Source organism: Netta rufina, assembly GCF_964035555.1.
Source record: "Netta rufina genome assembly, chromosome: 2".
Taxonomy (NCBI): domain Eukaryota; kingdom Metazoa; phylum Chordata; class Aves; order Anseriformes; family Anatidae; genus Netta; species Netta rufina.
In genome coordinates, this window is record NC_140124.1 from 10,574,052 (window position 1) to 10,600,253 (window position 26,202).

General features: G+C 35.0%; 1 protein-coding gene across 1 annotated transcript in view; it reads right to left on the reverse strand.

Annotated features, from left to right (window-relative positions):
- VIPR2 (vasoactive intestinal peptide receptor 2) overlaps positions 1–26,202 on the reverse strand; it is a gene marked incomplete at both ends in the record, with an annotated part of 58,451 nt that overhangs the window by 25,353 nt on the left and 6,896 nt on the right. The window contains 2 exons of the mRNA XM_084306617.1: positions 12,587–12,684; positions 16,234–16,341. Coding sequence (XP_084162743.1) covers positions 12,587–12,684; positions 16,234–16,341 — 206 coding nt within the window. The remainder of the gene's footprint in view (positions 1–12,586; positions 12,685–16,233; positions 16,342–26,202) is intronic.

Here is a 26,202-nt window from a genome sequence, read left to right on the forward strand (position 1 = left end):
AAATAAAGAACACAGAATCAACTGATTTACAGACAGGAATGACACAAGGTCACTCCACTCCTTAGATGGCATGCACCAAGAAGTTTATAGGAATGATTCTGGACCAGAACTCATTATTGGGAAATTGTAGGCAGACCACTGTTCCCATGGGAAACCCTCAATTCTGCTTATATGTTCTGAATTACTCCATGTCAAGAACAACTTGAACTCAATATATCTTTTCCTTTCCCTGTTCTTGGAATCACAAGGGATTCCATTACACTGAGTAAAAGCACTGACATTTATCTGCTTTATTCATATAAGATTTTTTTTTTATGGCATAATTTTTTGGAGATCCCTATAAAATCGATCTTAGGAAAAGCAATTTCACTTCCCTGTAAATATTTTCCATGCCCAGGAATGTACAGTTTCTGTTTACTTCCTCAAAATAAGTTAGAATAAAGTGCTGGATAGTACAGTGAAATAACAGATGCACTAATGCATCTGTTACTGTTACATCTGTTGAATGCAACAGATGCACTTAAGCTGCTGAATTTTGCAAAGGTTAGTTCATCTGAACTAGGTACCAATTTTCTCATTATAACCTGGGAATAGAAGCAGCAGTGTTATTCATCTTGTCCTACAAGAGACATCTAAAATAATTTAGAGGGATAGTGAAGTAAAAACACCTACTTCTTCATTAAGTACAAAGGGAACCTAGAAAGACTAGAGCAGATGCAGATGATAGGTGTCTACATTTAGTCAATATGACTATCTCAGGAGTTTCTCCACTGACTTTGTTGGCCTTCCATCAGGCAGTAAAAGTATTACACAACTTTGGCTCTTTATTTAAGATTTTTTTTCCTTTATATACATATAGATATATTTTTTATTTTTTTCCCTATCTTGTTTTAAAGGCAAACATTTGAAGTTTAGCATTTGTTTTTCTTCTGTTTGGAAGTTTTTGCAACTGAGGTTCAACTCCCACAGAATTTCACATACGTTTTCTCAGTAATAATATCATGAAAGCAACAACCCTAATATATTCTTTAAAAAAATTTAAAGTAACTACCAGTGGCTAGGTGAAATGAATAATGTAGGTCTCCTTTAGCTTAATCCATATAATGATGATATCTAATCCTTCTAAAGGGTAGGCAGCTCAACAGAACTAGTCATTCTCTTTCCTGAGAGACAGGGAGTCAGTGGAGGAGAACAAACTCTTCTATGCTATGATTCATGTTCTTCACTGTGCTCATGATGATTGAAAGAAATTAGGAGGAGATGATTTGCATCCAGGCTCCAAAGACTTGGTCTATTTTGACAGGCACGGGCTGTGTGGAATAAATGCAGGTGTGTACATTGTACGATGTAGTCAGACAAAGTTTGTCAGTTTTAAATCTTAGTCACATAAAAGTGTGTATTTTTTTTTGTTTACTATTCAGAAATATCAGTTTTGTGATGTGTCCTTATGTTACCAATATTATTATTGTTGGTAACTACACACAATCCTATAGCAATACCAGCATGTAACACAATGAGCATGTGTCTCAAAGTTACTGAAAAATAATGAAAGAGAAAACAGTAGTGTTTGGTACAGAGATATTACAGAGAAGTAAGAGAGGAGACATTTTTTAAAATGAAATTTACCTACAGATCAGGTGTTAGTAGCTACTGATTAAGGTGTGCTTTAAATAAACAATCTTTTGAAATAGAAATATATAAAAATTATGGGTTTTTATATTCTGTTGCACCATTCTTACAATATATAAGAACTTTAATATGTATATAAAGCTGTGTATGCACATCTATTATGTATATTTTATAAATCAGTTAGATGCTAAGGTAGTTCAAGTAAACCTGATTTAATCAGACAATGTTCTTCAATTCAACTTAGTTCAAAACCAAAGTTTAACTGATGAAAGCATAGCCAGAGTTTGAGACTCCATCTTTTTAATTCCTTTCTTCTGTTACTATTTACATTTATTCAGAGTAAGACATCGGTGAAAGGACTTGTCATTAGCAACAGATCTACAATGAGCAAAGTTCTTCACACAGAGAACATGAACACATCCCAATTCTAGATATTATAATCTTCAGATGTTATTTTTGTTCAACATATCCTGTCCTTTTCTCTTAAAATGCATCTTGCAGAAGACAATACTGCAGAATGATTTTAGAGCATGTAAAAAAAAAAAAAAACAAACAAACAGGATGTCCATTTCAAATTGGTTCCTTCTTAATAGCATTCCTATGTTACATTTGTGCAAATAAAAGTTTTGATAAAAACTTCAACAAAAGTTAAAATCCCTTCTCTAACACATTTTTTATCTTACAATCAATGTCTTAGAGCTATGTTGCCTCTTATTAACTCACCATATAACTTGCCTTTCTGACTTGTGCCCTCTATTTCCTGAGCTGTGAATCTAAACTTAAATAGGTAGATAGTGAGAGAATAATGTCATTGAAAGGTATTTTTTGCCTCATGGCCTCCATACCTTAGGAATAAAATACTATCTGCTGTTTTTACCAATGAAGTAAACTCCACTGTATGGAGTTCTTGACTGAGCTGTCCATAGTAATATTTCCATAATTTCCTGGAGAGTTGATATCTAATTCATAACCCCTGGGTGGTCTTGGTTAAATGGACAAATTGTTCCTTTCAGGTCTGCTTTCAGCTGGCTGGTCCAGACTATGATCTATCATGTTGCCACGTTACCCAACTCTGGCTGCTGCAATTTTGCAAAGGCATTAAATGAATGGGCAATAGCAATAATATAGTAAGAAAAAAATGAAGGATATTCCTATCAAGATTGTTCACGAACACTGAAAGAGAATGAGAGCAGTTTAAACGGATTTACAGGCTGTCTCAGAATTCAACACAAATTTGTCTAACAGCATTTCTGACATTACTGTTGTTTATATAGTGAATTTCCAAAATCAGTAGTAAATAATCTGCTAAAGAAAATGGTGAATGGTCAAGAAAACCCCTGAAGGAAAAACGGGATTCCCATGTCCTTTACTCCAGTTCTCTCCTGGCTCAGCTATTATCAACTTGTTACCGAGGTGATCTCAGTCCTTAGAAATTTCTTGGAAAATTGGGAGGGGGGAAGGAGAATACCTTGGGAGGCACTCCTGAAGGGCAGAGGAGTCCAGGAAAGCTGGACACTCTTAAAGGATGAACTCCTAACAGCACAGGAGCACGCTGTCCCCATGTGCTGAAAGGTGAGCCAGAAGGGAAGAACAGCCTGGCTGAACAGAGATCTTTGGCTAGAGCTTGGGAAGAAAAAAAAATATTTATGAAATGTGGAAGAAGGAGAGGACTACTCAGGAGGACTACAAAGAGGTCATCAGGCTGTGCAGGGAGAAAATTAGAAGCACCAAAGCCCAAGCTTAAACTCAATCTGACTTCTGCTGCTAAGGACAATAAAAAAAACACATTTTTATAAATACATAAATGAGAAAAGGAGGACTAAGGAGAATCTCAATCAATTATTGGATGTGGGGGGAAACACAGTGATGAGAGATGAGGAAAAGGCTGAGCTACTTAATGCCTTCTTTGCCTCAGACTTTAGTAGTAAGACCAGTTGTTCTCTGAACAACTCAGCCCTCTGAACTGGAAGATAGGGATAGGTTTGCAGATGAAACCAAGTTACATGGGAGTGCTGATCTACTTGAGGGCAAGAAGCCTGTACAAAAGGATCAATGGGCCAAGGCCAACTGTATGAGGTTCAACAAGGCTAAGTGCTGGATCCTGTACTTGGGGCACAACAACCCCATGCAACGCTGCAGAATGGGACAGAGTGTCTGGAAAGCTGCATCGAAGAACCTGGGGGTATTGGTCAATAGCCAGCAGTGTGCTCAGGTGGCCAAGAAGACCAACAGCATACTAGCTTGTATCAGAAATGGTGTGGCCAGCAGCATCACTCAGGAAGAGTTTGTCCCCCTGTACTCAGCTCTGGTGAGGCCACACTGTGAATACTCTGCTCAGTTTTGGGCCCCTCATTACACAAAGGACATCGAGGTGCTGGAGCGTGTCCAAAGAAAGGCAAGGAAGCTAACGAAGGGTCTAGAGAATAAGTCTTACAAGGGGCAGATGAGGGAACTGGAGTTGTTTAGCCTAGACAAAGGAGGCTCAGAGGAGACCTTATTGCCCTCTATAGCTACCTCAAAGGAGGTTGTAGTGGGGTGGGATTGGACTCTTCTCCCAGGGAACAAGTGATAGGACAAGAAGAAATGGCCTTGAGTTGTGCCAAGGGAGGTTTAGATTGGATACGAGGAAATATTCTGCACTGAAAGAGTTGTGAGCCACTGGGACAGGTTGCCCAGTTGAGACACAATCCCTGGAGGTATTCAAAAGACGTGTATATCTGGTGCTTAGGGACATGGTTCAGTGGTAGACTTGGCAGTGCTAGGTTAACAGCTGGACTGGATGATCTTAGAGGTCTTTTCCAAAGTAAATGATTCTATGAAATTTGTTGGGTGATTCTATAGTAAGAAACATCTGAGCCATTACATTAACATTCTCCTCACACCCTCCATTTATACACTACAAGTCACCTATTGAAGCAGATGGAACTATATCAGTTATATTCACTGTATTCATAGGATTTGAAAATTGAAAGGTCCTTCATCTTGTCAGATTTTGAAGACATTGTAAAACCCCATAATTCAAGCTGGGAGCTGGATTATTGTATAATAACACTAACTGTGGATGTACATGTATGTATATAAATTGCATTCAGCTGCATAAACTTACAAAAGTCTTTGCAGTCTATGAACAAACTTACATGACAGGTTTTGAGAATACAGAACTGAAAATGTTACTTTAAATATTTTTCAGCCATTAGACTATAATAAGAGAGGGTTTTTAATTTGGTGTAAAGAAAGTAGTTCTGGTTTGAATCGTAGAATCAAAGAGTCTTAGAATGGTTGGAGGGGACCTTAAAAATCACCAAGTCCAACTCCCCTTCCATGGGCACAGATAGCTTTCACTAGAACAGGTTTCTCAACACCCAGTCCAACCTGACTTTGAACACTTCCCACGATGGTTCATCCACAACTTCTCTGGGCAGCCTGTTCCTGTGTTTCACCACTCTCGTGGTAAAGGATTTTTTCCTTCTATCCCATCTAAATAGTGTTTGGTTGATTGAAACATGCCCAAAGACAAAGCTGGACTTGTTTCATTCTTCTATCAGAATTTCTCTGATAGAAGTTACTTTTGTACTGTCTTGAAAAATCTGAATATATTTCAGAGAAAATCCTTTGACCAAATCTTTTGAAATTGGACTTATCTTACTTGTATCTGAGTTCAGAATTATTAAATGAAGAAAGGATGAAACCCCACATGAACTTTCTAACAAAACATCAGATATCCAGCCACACTGATGTAATAGTGCCTCTAATTTAACCTCTAGCTACATACTCAGCTTGACAGTAACTGTCAGGCAGCTTGGATGTAAAATGACTCCTGTCACTTCTACCCAGTAGGAAGAGGATGTCTTCCTGCAGAAGAAAAAAACATACATTATTTAAAATAACGTTTCTGGCTTTCTGTACACACACATGACCCCTACAACAAAGAGTCTGACTAAAACTAAAACAAGAATCCTGTGTACTTTTAGTTTAGCTTTCAGTGCCAGTAGGACTGAATCTATCTGCTGGCCATCCACCTGCCAAATGAACAAATACGAAATAGCTACATGGAGGTATAAGTCAACATTGAAGGAGCAGACAGCTAATCAGCCAAGAGTACTTTCACATTACCATAACACTGACCATGGCCATTTTGTTCAAACTAAGTACAAGCAAATAAAGAACAATTACACAATAGAAATGATTTTATCATACACATTGTGCACACAATGCACAGATTTTTAGGTAAATCTATTCTACACTTGAAAATGTGGTGAATGAGCACATTCCTTCTTTCAGGTCATTTTACTGGTCAAGTATTATATGATTTTCTACTGATCAAAAGATAGCCTTGCTTCTCAAACTATTACAAAGCTAAGTTAATGCAAATAGATCTTGAATCTGTTATTTCAAAATTTATAATTATTTGAATTTGTGTGTTAAGATTTGCAGAAACAAGTAAAATATTTAGCTGATTAGCATTACTTTACCAGGTTCAATATGAGAATGGATGTAATCCTACTCCTTAAATTTTCTGTATGAGAGTAAACAAAATATCTTACTATGCCTGTAAGACCTATGTAACTCTTACAGACTCAGAAAAAAAGGAAAAAAGGAAATGATGTTCTGAAATTATGTATTTAATAAATATTAAAAAAAAAAAAAAAGATGAAAACCCACATTGTGTCATGGCAGTCAAAATACAGAAAAATAAATTACTTTAGAAAAATCCTGACCTAGATATAACTATCAAATATTTGTCACTACTCTATATTTTACATTGTACAATTTAGAAACAGACTCTTCATATTGTATTACTCCAAAACAAATAGACAAAATAATACAAAATCTGATAACAAGGGAAAATTAATCTCTTTCATGTAATCTGGGCATATTTTATTCCTTATTCACTATTTTGTGTCAAACATAGTCTGCCATAGTTAAACTTCAGCTTAACCTCTAGGCTTAATTAAAAAAATTAGACTGACAGAAGTAAAATGAGTAAAATGAGTATAGACTGACCAAACCAGAATTTAAAACTAAATTATATATATATTTTTGAAAGATATTAACAAAGAGAAAATATCAACCCCCCTTCAGAATTTGTAACTCCATTCAAATCATAAACTGATTCAAAGCACGCATTGAAATGACAATTAAAAATTAAAGCACGGAATTGAAATGACAATTATGAAATTGAAATGACATGAAAATTTCTGCATGTGTAACAAAAATGGCATTTTTGTAATGTGATTAAGAATAAGTGGCCTTGCAAAATATTCACATGGTTATTTGAGCAATACTGATTCCAAAACTGAAATTCAACAATTTACTTTTTGTGTTTTGAGGAAAATACTCAAATTACAACCAGTAAACCAACTCAGTTGGTGGTTAGGCACTACAAAAACCAGTAGCTTATGATTTTCACAATTGTATGGAAACATTTACATTATGACTAACTATTTTCTAGACAATAAAGACCTAATACTAAGAAGTTTAGACTTTTTTTTTTTTTTTTTTTTTTGTGGCTAACTAATTTTAATAGATTTTACAAGTATATGAAAACACTACACACAAAAATAACTTGTTTTATTATAAATTTGTGTAATTTGTGTAACTTGCCATACATTTTTGGTAAGATTTGTTCTTACGCACTCTTGTTTTGTTTACTTTTGGACAAAAAATGGACAACTTTTTCTGCTAATGCATCCTTCAAAGTTAGTTTCATGTTATTTTTATTAAGTTTAGGAGACAGAAATACTCTTTGCTTATAGAACAGACAGTGCAGAAAGTTCCTAGTAAAGGTTACAGTTACCCAGGGGATCTTTCCACGTCAGCCTTGGTTTGGAAGGACCTCTAGGGGTGAGAGGGTAATTCTGTGCTAAAAACGTGTCGAAAGAAGTGAGGTATAGGAGTGGATTCTTTGTCCAAAGGAGTTTCACTATTGACCAGATATTACCATTGACATAAAAGATGAACACAAACCTCCCTATTTATTTCATCAAAAAAATATAACTACTAATATATATAACTACTAAAATATCACTACTGAAGTATGATCATTATAATCACAGATGATGCTATTTTATTTATTCTGGGGTCCAGTGTATTCCTGTAATACTGTACGTAACAGTCTAGTATTCACAAATGTGATTTTTGCAATTATATTAAAATATGAGCTCTCACGTTTTTATAATATAGGTGTCAGAGTACATTCCACAATATTCAAATGTTGATATTGGAAGAATGTATCAGAAAACCTTAAACTGCACAATCAATATAAAATTATTTGGGCCTCATAAATTAGTTCAGTGCATTAGAAATACTGAAACCAGCAAATGTAAATATGAATATTACAAAAAAAAAGAAAAGTTCCTTCCTTTTGTAAAATTAACTTCAACAACACAGTAGCCATTTCTAAACACTTGTAGCACTTAATATGAGAGTAAAAATATATACTGAAATAAAGAAATGGATGATATGTTATGCACAATTTGCTTATTTATTATTAGGCACACATTTTTAGTTGACATGGCATGGAACAGAATTTACTAAAAATATATCTAATAAAATTTGTATTCCTCAGTATTTAACCATCTTTATATAACAAATTAATGATATCCCTTTTTCAACATGGTTCTCCTTCAGTTCACTTTAAGCCTAAATATCATCCAAGAAAAGAAGAGACCAGCAATGCTTAAAGTACCTATTAAAAATAGAGATTAATTTTAGCTGTTTAATAAGAATATCATCTTATTCAAAGTTCAAATAATAAAGGAGAGATGACAATTTTAACAACACAAAAACCTCATTACTTTCCTGTGTAAATATATACCAGTATATGTGTACCGGTGAATGTGAACATTCTCAGTATGTACAGACATTTCGCAGAGTCTGTGGGCAATCTGCAATTAATAAATTAAATTTCCACTGCACTCCCACAGAAGAGAATATCAGATTATATTCAAGCCCGGTCCTTCTCACTTGAAGCCAGTAGAAGAAGATTTTGTATTTATTTTAAGGTATACTGATCTCTTAATTGCATCTTATGAAAAAGTAATGAAAACTGCGGAATGTAATGTAAATAACAATAGCATGACTCACAAGCACACAAAACAGCATTGGTAGACAGCAACCTGCATTACATTTTCTTGAAAGGGAAGCATTCAATTTAGATTTGGGACAAATGATCTAGGGCAATGATGCACTTCATGGATAGTAGTAATTGATCTGTTTTCTAAAGGTAGCTACAGAAATTCAAGACAGAGTTTGTCCAAGTCAGACAAACCTGACCTCGCTGCCATGACTCCAACTGTCTTGGGTTGTGTACCTCGAGGAACACACCTAGGATATTATGACAGCAGCCTAAGAGTGGTTGCTTCAGGCAACTTGCCAAACAGGAGGATATTTCTTTCAGCAACAATGCTTCCACTTATACACAAGCAGCAACAGTATCCTCATGTGTAATAGCACTGAGGATCTTTCTCTTCATATGACCCAAGTATTCAAATCACATAGCCTGTGACTTATATTTATTGTATGGTGTGTGATTTAATAAACCTTGGGCCAATTTAGACTAAAATTAGATAAACTGTATTGACTGACCCACTCGGTACTTTAAATAAAGCGTACATATTTCAGTCCTTTACATTCACCATGCATCTTGCCTTGTGTTAGTAATGCAGAGAGTCTAATACCCTATGAGGACAGCTAATACTCATGAGTCTAGATAAAAGATGTCAAAATATGTTCACATGAAAAAAAAAGGTTGCAACAAGACTTAGGTTGGGTTAACACACCTTGACATATTTTTCTAGCATGGTCAAATCAATTCACTCATTTTGCCATTGTGGTGCCACGAGCTCAACAGAAATACACAAGGAAAAAAAGAAGATACTTATTCGAATGACTGGGATGAAGCTAAAACATGATCTTGAAGGTTAGCAGCATTTAATTTTCTTATAGGAACGAGATTGGAAGTATATAATAAAGGTTTAAATACACAGTCTTATGTGATGACAACAATTGTTCAGTCACACTTGCCAAAGTAGTCTATAAATACAGACAAGCACTGAAGACTACTAAACTAAGATCTAATATCAAATAAAACATTCTATTTAAGGATTCTGCATCAGCAACTTATTGTTAATTTCAAAATATTATGCAAATATTTTCTTTTTATAGAATCTGCTAAAATACCATTTGACATGGAATAAAAATTGAATGCTTTAACTCTGAGTAAAATCAATGAAAACTGTGGAAACAGTGATATTTTTCATACCCTGAACAGTATCGGTGACCTTGGCAGAGAAATAATGGGTGACCTGCTTTCAGTATCTTATTTAAACTTTCTTATTTCTGTGCACTTTCAGTCTAAAAATTTGGTACCTATGAATTAATCACCTCTCCAGTATTTGTTCGCCAATGTCTTTCTCTCAACCTCTTCCATAATATTCAAAATTGCTTGAAACAGGTGCATATCTGGAGATACATATACATGTGTGTGTGCATACATGCACATATATTTAAATAAATATAAAATATGTATGGAAATATACATACTTATATTTACACATATTTATACACATAATACACATATTTATAGAAATATACATATATATTTTGAAGTTAGAGATATAAGTCCGTATCCTAAAAGACCATAAAAATAGAGAATAAATAGTTAAAATATGTAAAAGACCAGAATAAATACTTAATTGGATATCTAATGGAAATTCATTCAGCAGTGAAGTTACAGGCAGCAACCTGCAAAGAGAGTTTCTATCTCCTCTCCAAACATTTTCTTCAGAGAAAGCATACAAAAGAAAATTTAAGACAATTAAATACAATAATTAAATAAAACAATAAGAAAAGTATTTTGTCACCTTTCCTAAAATATTATGGCCTTAGTTACTGTAACTCTGAGAGTAACCTCATACATTGCCTGCAAAGCATATTGTCACATGAAATTTTTGTGTCCAAAGTATTTTGTACCTGAAGACTTAGGATTTAATTTTTAACTCTTTTTGTTGAAGTTCTAGGTCAAATGCAAATGAAATACGATGACTAATGTTGAGGAAAAACATTTTGTTTTGAGGTGCTACCACTGAGCTCTAAGATTCAAATAGAAGAAAATATCTCCTTTCTGTGTTAACAGTTGGCATTTGAATGCCTCCTGAAATCTCTGAAATCTACTGAAAGATACTATCATTATTTATATTTCCTCCCACAAAGAGATGGATTTAAACATATGCTTTCCTGTTTCCCTTTTCAGATTATATTCTGATAATTTCATCCTTTCTTTAGCTACCAAAGCCAACCAAACAGCCCTATGACAGTTGCGTATTTGCATTAAAATATAGTATTTGCACAGGAACAACCTGCCCTGTGGCAAGCCAGCACCATTGTATAAATATTTATTTTTGACTTGTCAAATTGAGGTTGAAAAAGAGTTATTGCCATGTCTCACCAAAATAACCAGCTTATGATAGTCAGGCAAAGAATATTCTCAGAGCAATGACACTGGTAGGTGAAAAAAGAGGACAAAGACCCTCAGGCCATGTTGCTTGAAATGCATTTTCCACTTTCCATCCCTGCAACATGCTATGCGCTCGTGTCATATAGTATCTATGGTAGATGTCTAGGATATTCTGTCCATTGTGCTGTTGCTAATGTTTTTTTTTTCTGTACCTGCTTTCCATATTTCTTCTTTTTTTCTTCCTTGTTGGTTTATTATTTGCTCTTTATCAGGCTTATTCAAATGTCACTACTACTTCCTATTTCCAGTTTCTCTAGGTTAATTCTTGCAAGTACAGTCATTTCAAATTACTTGCATTTCAATTTTCATTCAAATTTTCAGTACTTGCATTTCAAATTACTACTTCAAATTACCAACAAATACGTAAAACAAAAACTGTTTTTCAATTCATACTACTTCCTTCTTCTGCTAATTAAGTAAATCTTACTACTTGAAATAATATCGTTTGTTAATTTAATTTTTTTATGTCTTGACCAATTTTGCCACCATATGACAATGTTTCAGATGATTATAGTGTTTTAAAACAGCAGTTTTAGCAGTTACGTGTGTGTTATGAGCAATCAGATGACACTGATGCTTTGGAATGTGTCTACAGAAAGGACAGTAAAGCAACATATTCTATTTTCTTTATTACCTGTTTTCAACTATAGTGCTGGAAGGGCTTTTAAATACAGAAAGAGATGACAAAAATTGCATATCTTAGCTAGAAACCAGCACACCTCTGTAAAACAGCTGGAAGAGGTCTGCTAGAGTTGTTCCACACATACTACAATTCAGGAAAAAACAACCAGCAAAGTATTCATGAGATGACTTCATCTGTTCATGATAACAAAAGTTCTACTGACACTGTGAGCTCATGCCTGTAAACAAAATCTTGCACTGCTAGTCTCAGCAGACAAACTGATAGAAAGTAGGTAAGATGTCATGGAAAAAGCACTACCCTCAACAACAGAAAACAAGGAATAGTTTTACAAATTGAACAAATTAAGGTTTCCATTTTTGCTATATTTAAGATATCTCAATAGCTTTTTGAACCATTTCTATTCAGTAATGCAATTTGAAGTCCAATGTAAATCTGATAACTTAAACACACACAAGTGATCAAGTGGTACATATATTATCAACAGATTATTACTTTATATACACTGTTCACAAGCCCAGTAACACTGCAGTATCAGAAATACAGACCCATGGTGTTACAGACAAAGGTGTTACTGAAATTAACACCTGTTTATAGTCTTGAGTTTCAAGAGGTCAATGAGTTCCACATTTCTGTTTTTGTCTTTGTCTTTGAAATCCAAGCATATAGCAATTGATGTTACCAAAAACATCTACAGAATTCCATTAATTCTGATAGAGCAAAATGTGAGTTATTTGGAAGCAGACCATGTTTCTTTTGAACACCAGCATCTAAATGAATAGAAAGAATGTTTTTCCTACCTTATACTCATCCTCATAGTCATTATATCCACAAGTACTGAAGATGTCAGGAAAAATATCTGACCATCCATTACTCGTACAATTTTTGCTAATATTTCCTGTAAAGCAAAATTTGAGAGTTTAAATCAGGAGGACTCAAAAGTCTGCTCATTGATGAACTGTTAATCAATCTAACATTGCCATCTTCTGTAAATAACAGAATAGAGCTAACATGCTCTATTTCCTAGCTCCCCTGCATACTCAGCCATTTCCTCTCATGTACTCTTCATTAATTTTACTTTGGCTTTTAATGTTGTTCTGAGTTGCCTTTGCACTGAAGAAAAACAAAAGCAATTCCAAGCTGTGATTGCAGGCTTCTGCTCTGGTATAATAGCTATTTCTATGACATCTGCAAAACTCTGAAATTTATTTTGTCTAAAGTATACTGAATGAAGGCTTTCAGCTCACTCTATAGAAGGGCTAATTTGTAGATAAGGTAATCTGATAGAAAAGAAATTTAAGTGATAATTGTTCTGAACTCCTATTTAAGCTTTCTTGAGAAGGCAGTAACAAATGAACTTATGAGTTATTAAAGCTCTTAAATATTAAGGTGAAAAATTACTGCTACAGCAAATTTTGGTAGGGTTGGTAATGCATTCTAAATGCCAAATTTGGTGATACATTGAAGAACAATGAAATAAATACATATCTTGAATCTCATCCTTTGAACCAAACATTGAAACAATGTAGTTATGGAAGGTACAGGAAATGTGTAAGTATAGTTAGAAAGTAATTTTGAACAGTTTATTTCAAACTAAGCTTTTGATTGGAACTGAGAAGTTGACTCTTTTCCCCTGTAAAGTCACTCAAATGAAATTGGGACAACCCATGATACTACTCCTTACTCTAACAAATATGTACTAATGTGTATATAGTACGGAACAGCTTAAATAGAAAACTGAAGAGTCTGATGTCAAAGTAAAGGACAGTCATTAAAATTATTATAACATCCTTACAATGTTAAATCTTGAGCTACTTCCCTTCACCTTTCCTAGAGAAATTTTTATATCTATGATGCTTGAATTTATAACAACATATTGCTATGGTTTGGAGGTTACTACTGGTCTTTAACTGATATGGAGAAGTCTGTTTTCCATCAGCCAGGAACAATTTTACGTGTCACAGATCAGCTTTGTCCAAAAATAACTAAATGTGTTTATATACACTCCAAACTAAAACCTTTGTGATTTTTATCTTGCTCATTGGTTACTGGAATTTCTTCTTTGTATAAAGTCTTCAGCTGAAAGTTGTAAATATCCTACCAAAGGGTTGACCAACAAGCTACAAAATCTCTCTAGCTTGTAACTAGACCTTGACCTCAACCCACAGTATCTTCTCAAACTACAGAACCACTTCTGCAGTTTGGCATAGACATTACATTTTTTAAAGAAAATGTAACCTATTTATACATTCTGAAGAGTTTTCATTTTAAAAGTACATGAAGATTCTCTGATCAGGCAGAGGAACATGTTAACAGAACTACAAATTATGTCAAAGCTATTTTTGCAAGAAAAAGACTATGTATGCAATATGCTATAGTATTTTCTTCTGTAAGTATTTTAAGGCCATCTAACTTAAACAGTTAGGCCAAGTTCTATGGAAGGCATTGGGTATTTCTGTACCATCTTTCTATGCAATTAATATTTCAGATAACAACCAAACTTAAAACCTATGATGTTACTTGACACATACATTTTAATATGAAACTTCACTGAATAACTACCTGATATTCATATATGTACATTGGTATGTAATACAGAAGCACTATAGAATAATATGACTGCTTTTATAGCAAACAGTCATTTAAGGTGAAGTCATTAAATGTTCAGTAGAGAATTGCGTGGTATGCTTAAACTATAGTTCTGATCATCACAAAAGAAATTAAGAGCCAGTTCTCCAAGAGCTGTGAAGATGAGATGACAACTATTTTTTTAAAATTCCCAGTTTAAAATAAGAAATCATTTAAAGAAATGATGGTATTAAAAAAGTCTACACGTAACTTGGAAGAATTCTGTGAATAATAAAGTACTCCAGATATTTTTTGTAGAAGAATTTAAATTTCCTCCCAGGAAAAAAAAATACATCTCAGTAGTCTAGATAAATAAAAAGATTTAGATTTCTCATTTATAGATATTTTGATAATTTCCTGTCATAAGATTCAAGTTAAGTTGCAATGTTCTGTATACAAATTAAATAAACAATATATTGTGGAACATAAACAAATTATAAAGGTGCTGAGATACTTAATTAGGCCATAATTGAATCACCCATGCAAGATGTTTGCTGTCTTCCTTCTCTGAAATTACAGAATTACAAGATTTTAAAAGACCTCTTAATTGAACAGGCACCTCTAAAAAAATCACCCTATTAGTTCCACAAGCGAGCAGTAAACAGGTGGCTATGAAAAAAAAGCTGTGTATAAGACAAATTATGGCAAATGATAAAAAGGAAATGACCTTTTTGTCCTGATGCCCAAGTGAGATAGAGTTTAAAACATTGTGAAGAGTTTAGATAAGAAAAAGAAAATGTTATTGTAATACAAGATACTAAGAGTTGTTAAATATCAAAAGTCTAAACTTTACATAGAGAGTAAGCATGTTCTAGCTTTTGGCAAAGAGAAGTAGTGTGATTTAATTCACATTAAGAATGTTTGATATTTATTAGTTTGCCTTGTCTTATGCCAACACAGTATTTTCTACTGAGTAATTTGAACGCTTTTATAGATTTCACAAGATTTTGTCAAGATTATACATACTCGCTCCTTTATAAACTGTTTAGACTATCCGTGATAAACTAATCAAGATTCACCAGCTCCAGGAATGAAAACCTTTGCTCATCTGTAAATTGCTTTATTTGTCTGCTTTTTACTGGAAAAAGACTTAATCAGCAGTTTTCAGAATAAAGGTATTTTACTCATATCCCGAGATAGTATTTTTGCACAAAGTTTTATTTTTAGAAAAGGGCTCCACAGACAGATTTAGAAGATTAATCATAATTAAATCACTGTGATAAGTTTTGCGTAGTTCCTCATGACAAAGATTTCTCACCTGGGCAACAAGGATAAGAATTTTTCTGCTGCATTTTGAGATACATATGTGAAAAGCTAAGATTCCATGATCTATTTTTAAAACCCCACTGACAAGGCAAAGTGCAAAATTAAACTGTAATATCACATGATATATCAACAAGATTGTGCAGAAGACAGTGGACTTAAAACAGGTCTCAGCAATCTGATGAGACAATTGGGAAGCTCCTTTCAAGTTTCACTAAAAAGCAGTATATAAGGAATATAAAAAGCACAAAAGGAACAACCTATATGTGACCCATTGGCAACTGTTAAAGAGGTCTGCCAGGCTTGGCTGCATTAACAATTAACATAAACAGGTCAGAAAAAGCAAACGATGTCTTCAGCCTGGATGAGCAGTATCAGAACGTATGTTTAGCACCTCAGAGAATACCATATGGACCACAAAGACAAATTGGTCTTTTCACAATGTATCATGAACAGCTCTTTACAAAAATAAAACCGATTGCAAGTAAACATTTAAAACATATTATTTTATCAAATACTAAAGAGCACAGCAAAAATAAACCTTAAAATGAAATACCTGGTTTTCCAGAAAAAAAACTAAATACTTTTGGGCAAGGGACAGTGACAGTCTCTCCAATCTTTGCAGGACGCCAACAAGTGATGTTATCCCAAACTCCAACACATCCTGTAACAAAAACATTAATAACAGACATGAAAGCTCAGTTTGGTTCTAACCACCCTACTGTATATATCCTGTAAATAGGTAAGACTTGGTAGAAGCTTTGGATAAGTAGATCAAGAAAGTTTAGACTATTTAAAGAAATAGGCAAAGATAATATTTTCTATGAAATTTTTAAGGGAATCATAAGTCGGTTGATTAACCAGCTTCTTTTAAGTCAGTTAATATACTTGTTTGCAAAATGTCTCATCAAAACTATGTCATTTTGATGGCATAATGCTAAGATACAATAAAAAAATGTAACAAGCAACTTCTGAGTATTAATATAGTTTACAGGCAATCCAAAGTTTTGAGACTCTCTTAATCACTGTTTAATGAACTTTTTAATTTGCATTAACAGACAAACTGATAATCACAAAGAAATATTTAAGTAATTTGTTGAACTCAGCAACACAGACATCATGACTACATCATTACTGGAGAATTCTTGGAACAATGTGTATGGACTCACAAAATCATCTCTCCAAAACTAAGTAACACAGAATCAAAGAATGCTTTTGTATATTTATTTCAGCTGAGGGTCCAGAAACACAGGTAAGTTTCCTTTCTAAGTTAGGTCCTCCCCTACATCCTGCCACTGTCACCTTTTATGCAATTTGTAATAAAGAAGATGCTATTTCTCTCTTTTATAATGCACAAATACTTGTCATAGTCGAATAGCATTATTGACTAAGTGTTGTTAGTGGCAGCTGATGGGCAGGTAAGAGGAGGGGGAAGAAGTGTTTCTCAGTTATGCCACCTGCCATCTTCTGTATTGCCTCACTGCTACAGACTACTTGTAGGCAGCTTTACTACGCGTTTTTGCTTATGCAGTAGGCTGCAGGATGGCACCGAGCAGCCAGGATGTCCTCCAGTAGTATATGGAGCTGAGCATACAGATTCATCTACTGTCCTTAGAGTAGGTCTGGTCCTGAAGTATATTCAACTGGCCAGACATGCCCACTGTTTTCTTCATGGAAGTACACGCTCTTTCACTCTCTCCACCTCTTCCTCTCCATGACTTTATTTTATGTTTTATTAGATTGGGAAAACTGTCCTGATAGGAGGCTTCTGTTAATTATAGGAGGTGGAAAGAGGTCAAGAAACAATCCTCATCCTTGTTAGACAACAGGAGGAATCCTTGTTCTGATGCAACCTCAGAAATAGCAAAACTTTTCTCAACATCCCATATACCCATGTTAGTAAGACCAGAAGATCCAAGCAATGACAATTGCTTAGGCCAGGTCCTTCTGTGTCTCTGCGTATTATGCATGAATATTTATGAAGTGAGCTCCAGGAGATGGGGTTATTTTCTAAGTCAATCTGTGAGTAAACATCGCTTGGGCAGGTCCACTAAACTTTGCTTCTTCCTTACAGTTAAAAGATCAAGAAAACTCTTCACAGCTTAGAAAAAAAGGAGTTTGGGTTATCCTCATTCTTCATTATTAAAAGAAGAAGTAGTAGTAGAAGATTAATAGTATGCTCTACTAAATTAGGCTGTGGTTGTCAAAAGGCATCTCAATATTTGAGAAAGGCCTTCCACAGTCATGCAGTTCCCACTGGCCGTGTTTCACACAACTGACACTTTTGCACTGTTCTTCCCACATTACTTATAGCTGGTGAACAAAACCACTTGAGGCTCCCGGCTCAATATCACACCTCCTTTTCAAGGTGTGGAAAGTTACTGAACAAGAATTTCAGGACACAAATTTCCATATGATTATTCTCAACTTATTAACCAAATACTATGACTTATACTGCCACCTGGACTTTTGGGCCCGTACACAAAAGCAGTTTTTCCATTTGTCAGCACATTGAACATTCAGATTTACTTCACTAAATGCAGACATTGCATTCAGTGAATATAATTAGTGGAACCTAAGGTATAACTCATTGAATCACGGAATAATTGACCTTTAGTCAAGGTCAATATGAAACTGGGTCAACTTTAAACTTGTATCAGATTAGTCAGTGGTGTTTCCAGTTAAGTGTCAAAAATCTCCAAAGATGGAGATACCACAACCTGTCTGGGTAACCCAGCCCAGTGTTTGACTACTCTGTGAAGAATTTTGCCATGCATCTAACTAGGATTTCCCTTGCTACAGATTGTTTTCATTGATGTTTGGGTTTCTTTTCTTTTCTTTTCTTTTCTTTTCTTTTCTTTTCTTTTCTTTTCTTTTCTTTTCTTTTCTTTTCTTTTCTTTTCTTTTCTTTTCTTTTCTTTTCTTTTCTTTTCTCTTCTTTTCCTTTCTTTTCCTTTCTTTTCCTTTCTTTTCCTTTCTTTTCTTTTCTTTTCTTTTCTTTTCTTTTCTTTTCTTTTCTTTTCTTTTCTTTTCTTTTCTTTTCTTTTCTTTTCTTTTCTTTTCTTTTCTTTTCTTCTTTTCTTTTCTTTTCCTTTCTTTTCTTTTTCTTTTTCTTTTTTTCTGTGCACCTCCAAGAAGGACCTGGTTCCATCTTCCCTATAAGCCCATTACATAGATGAAGACAGCAATTAGATAACTCTTCTCCAAACTGACAGCTTTCAGTCAGTCCTCATATGCCACATATTTCAGTGTCATCTGTGTGCCCTCTGCTGAACCAATTTATGTCTTTCCTGTACACAGGACGCCAGAAATGGAGCCCAGATGTAGCCTCAAAACTGCCAAATAGTTGCTTCCCTTGATCTACCAGGTTGCTAATGCAGCACTGTATACAAGTAAACCTCATCTTCCTAAGGGTGCACTGCTGACCCATGTTTAAATTTATATATTTCTAAAACAGATACCTAATAGAGTTTATAGCAATTTAATCCTAAAAATGTTTATTTCTTCCCAAGAGATTCTGAAGTTATTAATTCAGTTGCAGAATCTAGACCCTAAGTATTTGCATTTGTTCTAACTGATCCCTTGTCTGTTTAATTCTTTGTGTCTAACCTTGGTTTGTTAAGTTTTCCAGTTTCTTCAAAATGGACTAATTGCTTTGGTTCCTTTAGTAACTCTGGACTCCTAGACCAATATATCTGACTTCTTTTAACCTTACCTTAGGGTAAAGACTTAGGACTAGGAACTGTAAGAGTATTCCATCTGTATTCCAAAGTCTGCTGAGAAGTTCCTGTTCCTGTGGACAACTCACTCACTCACTCTTACCTCTTGAATGAGCGTTTTTAACAACTGACTGACAGTGCAACCTGATTCTTTGAACTCCATAATCACCTTCTTTTTCTCTTCATAAGCAAAAAGCATGTGTGCTTTTTAGTGTATCTGCCCCTACAGTTCATTCACACATTTCATTAAGAATTGGCTCATGAGTTTTACCTTACACTCCCTCTGGCACATGTAGGCTTTTTTTTTTTTTTTTTTTTTTTTTTTTTTTTTTTTTTTTTTTTAGTGTTAGTAGTACACTAACACATGGCTCTGAGGCCATGCTGACTTGGCCATCTGTACGTAATTTAAAATACGAACTTTAAATCTGAGCAAGTCATCTTGATACTCATTGAAGTCAATGGGACTTAAACATGCTTAGGTGCTTTCTGAGTTTAAAATTAAGTCATACTCTCTATGATGTAACACCAGGGCTTATGCAAAGTAAAAGAATGCTAACCCTAGCCAATTCAGGTCATGCTTCCTTTCCAATTGATTTTAAGCCAGAAATAACGTCGACAACATCACATAGAAGTAATCAGAAAGACAAAGAAACTATTTTCTTCATCTGCCAGCACTCAGAACTATAGTGGCAAAATGAAACTCGTTTGGCTTGGATGGATGCACTGCTTGAGCCAGCATAAACAAATCCTGGAGTACACAAGAATAATTAGCGTCTTGTGCGACTTCAGACCTTTTTAGTTCATCCCCATTTTCAGTAACAAGTGAGAGCTGAGATGAGTCATGAAGTGTTCATGCTGGCCATAAAAGCTGATGACTTTCACAAATTTTCTTTTCTATTTAACACATACTCTGTAAGATGGTGAATTTGATACAGCAACCTGCAAACTGTTCAGAAGCCTTTACAAATTGATGCCATGCAACTAAATGGACTGGATTAAGGCTTTGCTAAAAAGGCAGCTGAACAATGTGGACTTCAGAGCTCCATTAGTACCTGCCCTGCACCCCAATTCTTATTCAAGCTCACTTACATAAAATATCATATAGAAATATGGAAGTCCAAGTCCTACTCCAACCAAAATCATCAATAAAATTTGCAACAGATCTTGAAGCTACCTTGAAGGAAGTAAAATGATATACAAGTTTTTGATGTTCAAAATATTACAAGTCACAAACAATTTCCAGGGAATATACTTTTTACCCCAGTTTTTCCCCAGTATAAAGTTCAGGACTTTACAGGTATATACCCCAGAGAAAAGAATGACACTTTCATACTCCTTAAATCAAATAGATGAAATAACACAAAAGATGTATTTCTGAAAACAAAACAAAACAAAACAAAAACAAACAAACAAACAAACAACAACAAAAAAAACACCCTACATTCAAATTCATCAGCAATCATGAAAGTGAAACCTGAGTGGCCGTCATCAGAATTCCAAGAACATTAGGTCTCGATTTATGCATATTTACTGGCTTATTTATTATTGTACAGGAAATCTGAGAAAACTGCTGAAATGTCCTGGAGGCATTTATATTTACTCAATGACTACAGTGTGTTTCTGAAAACTGGTCTATGGATGAAAGCTGAAATTCTGGTGTTACTGAACTCTGTGCTGACAGAGACTGCTGAAAGTACAACTGCTAAACAATATGCACTTTTCTGGTCTCTCAGCTTACACTTTTCCTCATTTCCCCCTCCTATTACTACATAGTTTTGACAAGATTGCAGTCATATATCATTTTCTTCTCTTAGCAAAATGTACCTGTTCTGCAGAGGTGGGATACGATTAACAAGTTCATACACTTGCATGAGTTTGTCTCTTCCACCCCAACAACATCCATCTACTGTATAGCATAAGCTTAACCATGCACAATTAAAAATAGCAATTAGTTTCCCACTGATCTTGGAAATTCAAGATGTGTCACACCTGGAGACCTAGGTGGGATTCACAAGACTTTAAGCAGATACTGCTCTTTTGCCACCATGGTCTCCTTTTACAGTTAACACAAAAACATAGAACATTGTCAGAGGGTGACAAAACACAATTCACCCCATTCTAAGACACATGAAAATAGGCCAGGTTGATCACTCCCTACAATTGACTGGTTTTCCCCAGTGGCTGTAGAGCTCCCTAAAGCGCTGCAAATATCTATACTGTTGGAAAATGAAGGCGAGATAAGGGCTAGGTTTAATGTGTCTCTGTACATAGAATATCTAGCTTGATTGATTTCTTTCTATACTCACTCTCTACTACTCTGTCAAGACATTTATTCAGTCAGTGTTAGGATTTCTGGACTGTTATTCATCACTTCCACACTTCAGAAAATCATTCAGTACGCTCATTCTCTGGAAGTTTCACCTATCTCCCACATACATAAACCTGATTCCTACTGCCTCCAAAGGATATTAAGTAATTCTTATACAAAACATTTAAATGAATATCTTTAAGTAAGGTTTTATGCCTTAGTTATAATAAGTATTCTATCAATAATTGCAGTAATATTTTTAAAAGCTTATTAGAAAATGTCAAAAAGTAAAATGTTCCAATGTTTATTTCATATAGTCCCTGCAATTTTCTATATTTAACACATTTAACCAAAAATGTTTATTTTATTCTAAGTATCCAAAATTATATTTATGTTCATTTAAAAAAAAAAAAAAAATATGCTCATTCATGGATTTAGCCTCTGTGTTTGTATACAGCTGTAATAAATTCTCAAGCCTTGAATGTTTTTGTACTTTCACCTTGATATTTACACAAAGAAAAATCAACTCAGCTTGCTGCTCTGCCTTGGCTCCCTAACTTTTCTGAGTATCTCTACTGCCATTCTCTTTACCTCCTACTTTACCTATTAATAAGGCTAGCAAAGGAAAAAAAAAAAAAAAGGGGGGGGTTCTTCATCCCTATTTCTGTGACGCCTAGAAGAACTCTTCTGCACCCTACACATAAACTCTTTTCATCCTCTTCATGTCCATCAGTTACTTCCCTGGTGAGTCACTCTCAGTCACTCTCTATCCAAGCAAACAATCCATCTTCCCAGAAAATCTTTGCTCAATGACTCGCTCATAAGCTTGGCTACTGTGTCACTACTCTGATGCTCCCTCCTGTTCCTCCAGATGATATTCTTAGTTAGTTGAAAAGAGATTACTTATTTGAATGTTTGGTCTTTAGTGCTTGTGATGTATTTGCAGATAATTCATAGTGAAAGGAAATGTAACAGACTATAAGCATCATTTTATTTCTCTTTTCTTTTTCAGCTTATGTATTGCCACTGCATTCATCACCCTGCTGAAATCCAGTCTGCGAGCTACAAGTTTGCTTACCTATGTCTGCTTCTTCACTTGTAAAAATATGTAACAGTGGGTTTATACCGGAAAGTTTTGTTTATATACACACCTTACCCAGATATTGACCACTAGGTGGCACTTTGCATTTGTATTTAAAAATTGCCAATTCAAGGAGAAGTTTGCCATTTTTTTAAACTAAGCGTGTATGATACATGAAAAAAAAAATGAAAGAAAATTTGCCAGGAAGTTGTCAGGTAGTCTATGGTTTATTTTTCAAACAGGAAACATTTTGATTTTTGTACTTAACTTGACAAAGCAAAAGCAAACTCACCTCTTACGGGCAATCTTTTCTAGACTGTAGGTCTGAACACTGCAGCATGCAATTTAGGCTGCATGAGAATTTATGAACATATAGAAACTGCAAGACTGAAACATTATGAATATATAGAGACTACAGACTTTTTTTCCTGCAATTTCACACAAATAATAAGAAAGAAAGGAAAAGGAGGAGCTCAAGAAAAAATGAGTTAGCAAATTAGAAGCAAAGAAAACACAGCAGAACTGCTTAAAGTGGTAATAATCAGAAGACAAGGTACAAAAGCACCACTGCTCCGAGCTACTTTGCTGAAGTTATTTGCATCTGTTTGTCCAGACCCTGAACACTCCAATAGGCCTTAATGTCCCTGACCAGCATCACCTGGGGACTGCCCTGCTCCCCCTTCCCATCTAACCTCAGTTTTGGGCTCACCTTCAGCTGCGCTATGGTCTGTCTTCAGCTTCCTCACCAATGCCTGTGCCTGCCTTGGCCTGGGCTCTGATCCACCCCAATGGTCCTGCCCAGCCATCCTGTGGCTGTGTCCAACCCTGATTCTCTGTAAAAGGCTTGATCCTGACCCTCACCCAACGGCTGATGTCCCCAAGGAGGTGCCCAATGGCCCCAGCCTGCTCTGCTCCCTGGCTGTGGGTGGGACAGGCCCCAGGAGCTGGTGGCCTGTGCTCCTGTGTACATGAGGACACGAGCTGCAAAACTGTCCAGAAGTAGCCCCATAATGCCTATGCTGAACTATAGCACTGTTGTGAAACCATGCAGAATGTATACAGCCTCTGATCAGGCACAAACACTGAGGAAACATGAATATAAACATTTTTTAATTATTGACCAACTAAAATGACTCACACACAGCAAGTAGAATTTATGGACGTTATACAGTATACACCAGATTTAACTAGTCAAACAAAATGAAAAATACAATAGGCTTTATTTCATATCCAACTAAAATGTTTTCTGTTTATAGATTTTTAAAAGCCAGTCCTATTACTAGGAATGGCAAAAATGCTGCTACTGAGGTTTCTGGGGGATTACTGGCTTTCACTAAATTAAGAAATTTCAGAAATACCATAGCTCCTTTCTGAAGAACAGTTTCGCACCAGAATATCAAAAGTATGTAAGTCAATTTTAGTTTTAAGGTAATTTACTTATTAGAGTACTGTAATGAAATACAGAAATTTTGAGCTAAACATTTGAAAAAAAAAAAAAAAAAAAAAAAGCTCTGAAAAAGAAAATACATTTCCATTCAAATTTTCTACCAAATAAATCTTGCTGTCTAATTACTTAAAATGTTTCTTGGAGACAACAGCATATGTTTTTGTATGAATATTGTCTTATACTAGAAAAATACTCACATGTATAGGCAAAGCTGTAAGAGCTATGTTCACCTTTGTCTTGCCCCAATTCAGACATGCTGTCCATTCTTAAGAAAATATCATTAAATATCAGTCCCCTTTTCATACAGAATTCACAAAATATTAAAAGTCTGTGTAAGGTGCAGTTACTATACATTTCTGCTTGGATTACTTCTCTCTCGTGTGCTATTTTCTTTATTATTTGGCATTTTTTTAAAGTGCATTCAGGACTGTTTCTTCATGGCATGTGAACTTTGGATGTCATGGAGAGTAGACTGTCATGATCAAAGCTGTCTCTATCAAGACTCAAATTAAAAACTATGTGTGTCTGGTGTTTCTTTCAGAATCTTCCAAAAGCTATAATAAATTATTTTATGGTTGTATAATTAATTTCTTCAGGGTTCCAAATGCCGTTTGTTAATATACACTGATTAATTTCTACTCACCTTTTGGAGGCATAGAAATTTTAGACCTTCAAAATTGTAGAATATCGCTCTTAGTAGCTTCATGATGTGAGATTTGAAATGAGGCTGACCAGGACATTTTCTTGGTCTTCACCATTTTTTTCACGTTGATTAGTTTTCCATAGGCAACTACACTTCCCATACCTCATTTCATTCAAAGTGCTTTCTCACCTATGGCCCAGCTCCTTAAAAGACTAGTCAGCTCACTCTGTCTTCTGTTCTCAGATAATTAAGATCTTACACCAAAGCCCAGACATTGACAGCGTTTTATGTGGTTTCATTAACACTCCAATTAAAGGAAGCCACAAATAACCAAACATTGAAAACAGTCCCCTCAGCTTCTTAAATATTTGAAAAAGAAAAAAAAAAAAAGGCATGAACCAAAATTTAGCAGCATGCCTTTTCCACAGCTAGAAAAGCAGCAACACAGCTCATAAAAGTTGTCCTGACAAGAGCTTACTGGTGCTGTGTGAAAGGAAGTTCCTTGGTCCCTCTATCTTTAAACTCCACTTTTAATGCCACCTCAGATAACTCTAAGCAGTGCTGCAGTTTAAACTATTGACTCATCTTACAGAGAGAACAGCTGCAAAAAAAAAAAAAAAAAAAAACATTAACTGATTAAAGACCTTGATGAGATTGGGAGGATTAAGAAAGAGGGAACCTTGAGGAGGTTCCTTTTCATGCAGCAGAAGAAAGACCTCATACAGCTTTGTGTACATCTCTTATTTGCTGATGTGGAGGAGAAAGTGATCTTCAGGCTGGTATACTTACACTCACAGTTAGTCCTTCAGACGTATGTATGTGTGTGTATGTGTGGGTTTGGAATACACGATAGGCACCTAACTGTAGAAATAACCTTAACGGCAGAGATTTGTTAGACAAACGAATTTTTCAACCAATATTTGAATCCCATTATTGTGAACAGCCTTCAGAGAAATTTGGTGCTGCAATCACTGAGGGAAATTCTGGCAGTGTAATTCAGGAGATTAGATTATAAAGTAACATTGCTTCCTCTTGCGTTAAATGTATGAATAAGTGAACATATCATTTTGGTAGTCCTGTCCATTTTAATTTCCCATTACTAGGGGCATTAAGAAGCTGCTCTTTGAAAGGTTTATGAAATTCTTTCCAAAGACATTTTTCTTTCCATCTACATCCTTTCCCCAAAGTTAAGATGTCATATGTAAAAATAAATACATTGTCTGGCATATGGGTCTCACAAAAAAACATTTTGGAAAGAAAGAAATGAAAAGATTTATTTAACTGTGTAGCCACTCAAGCCAAAATGCTTTATATATTTTTTTAATTG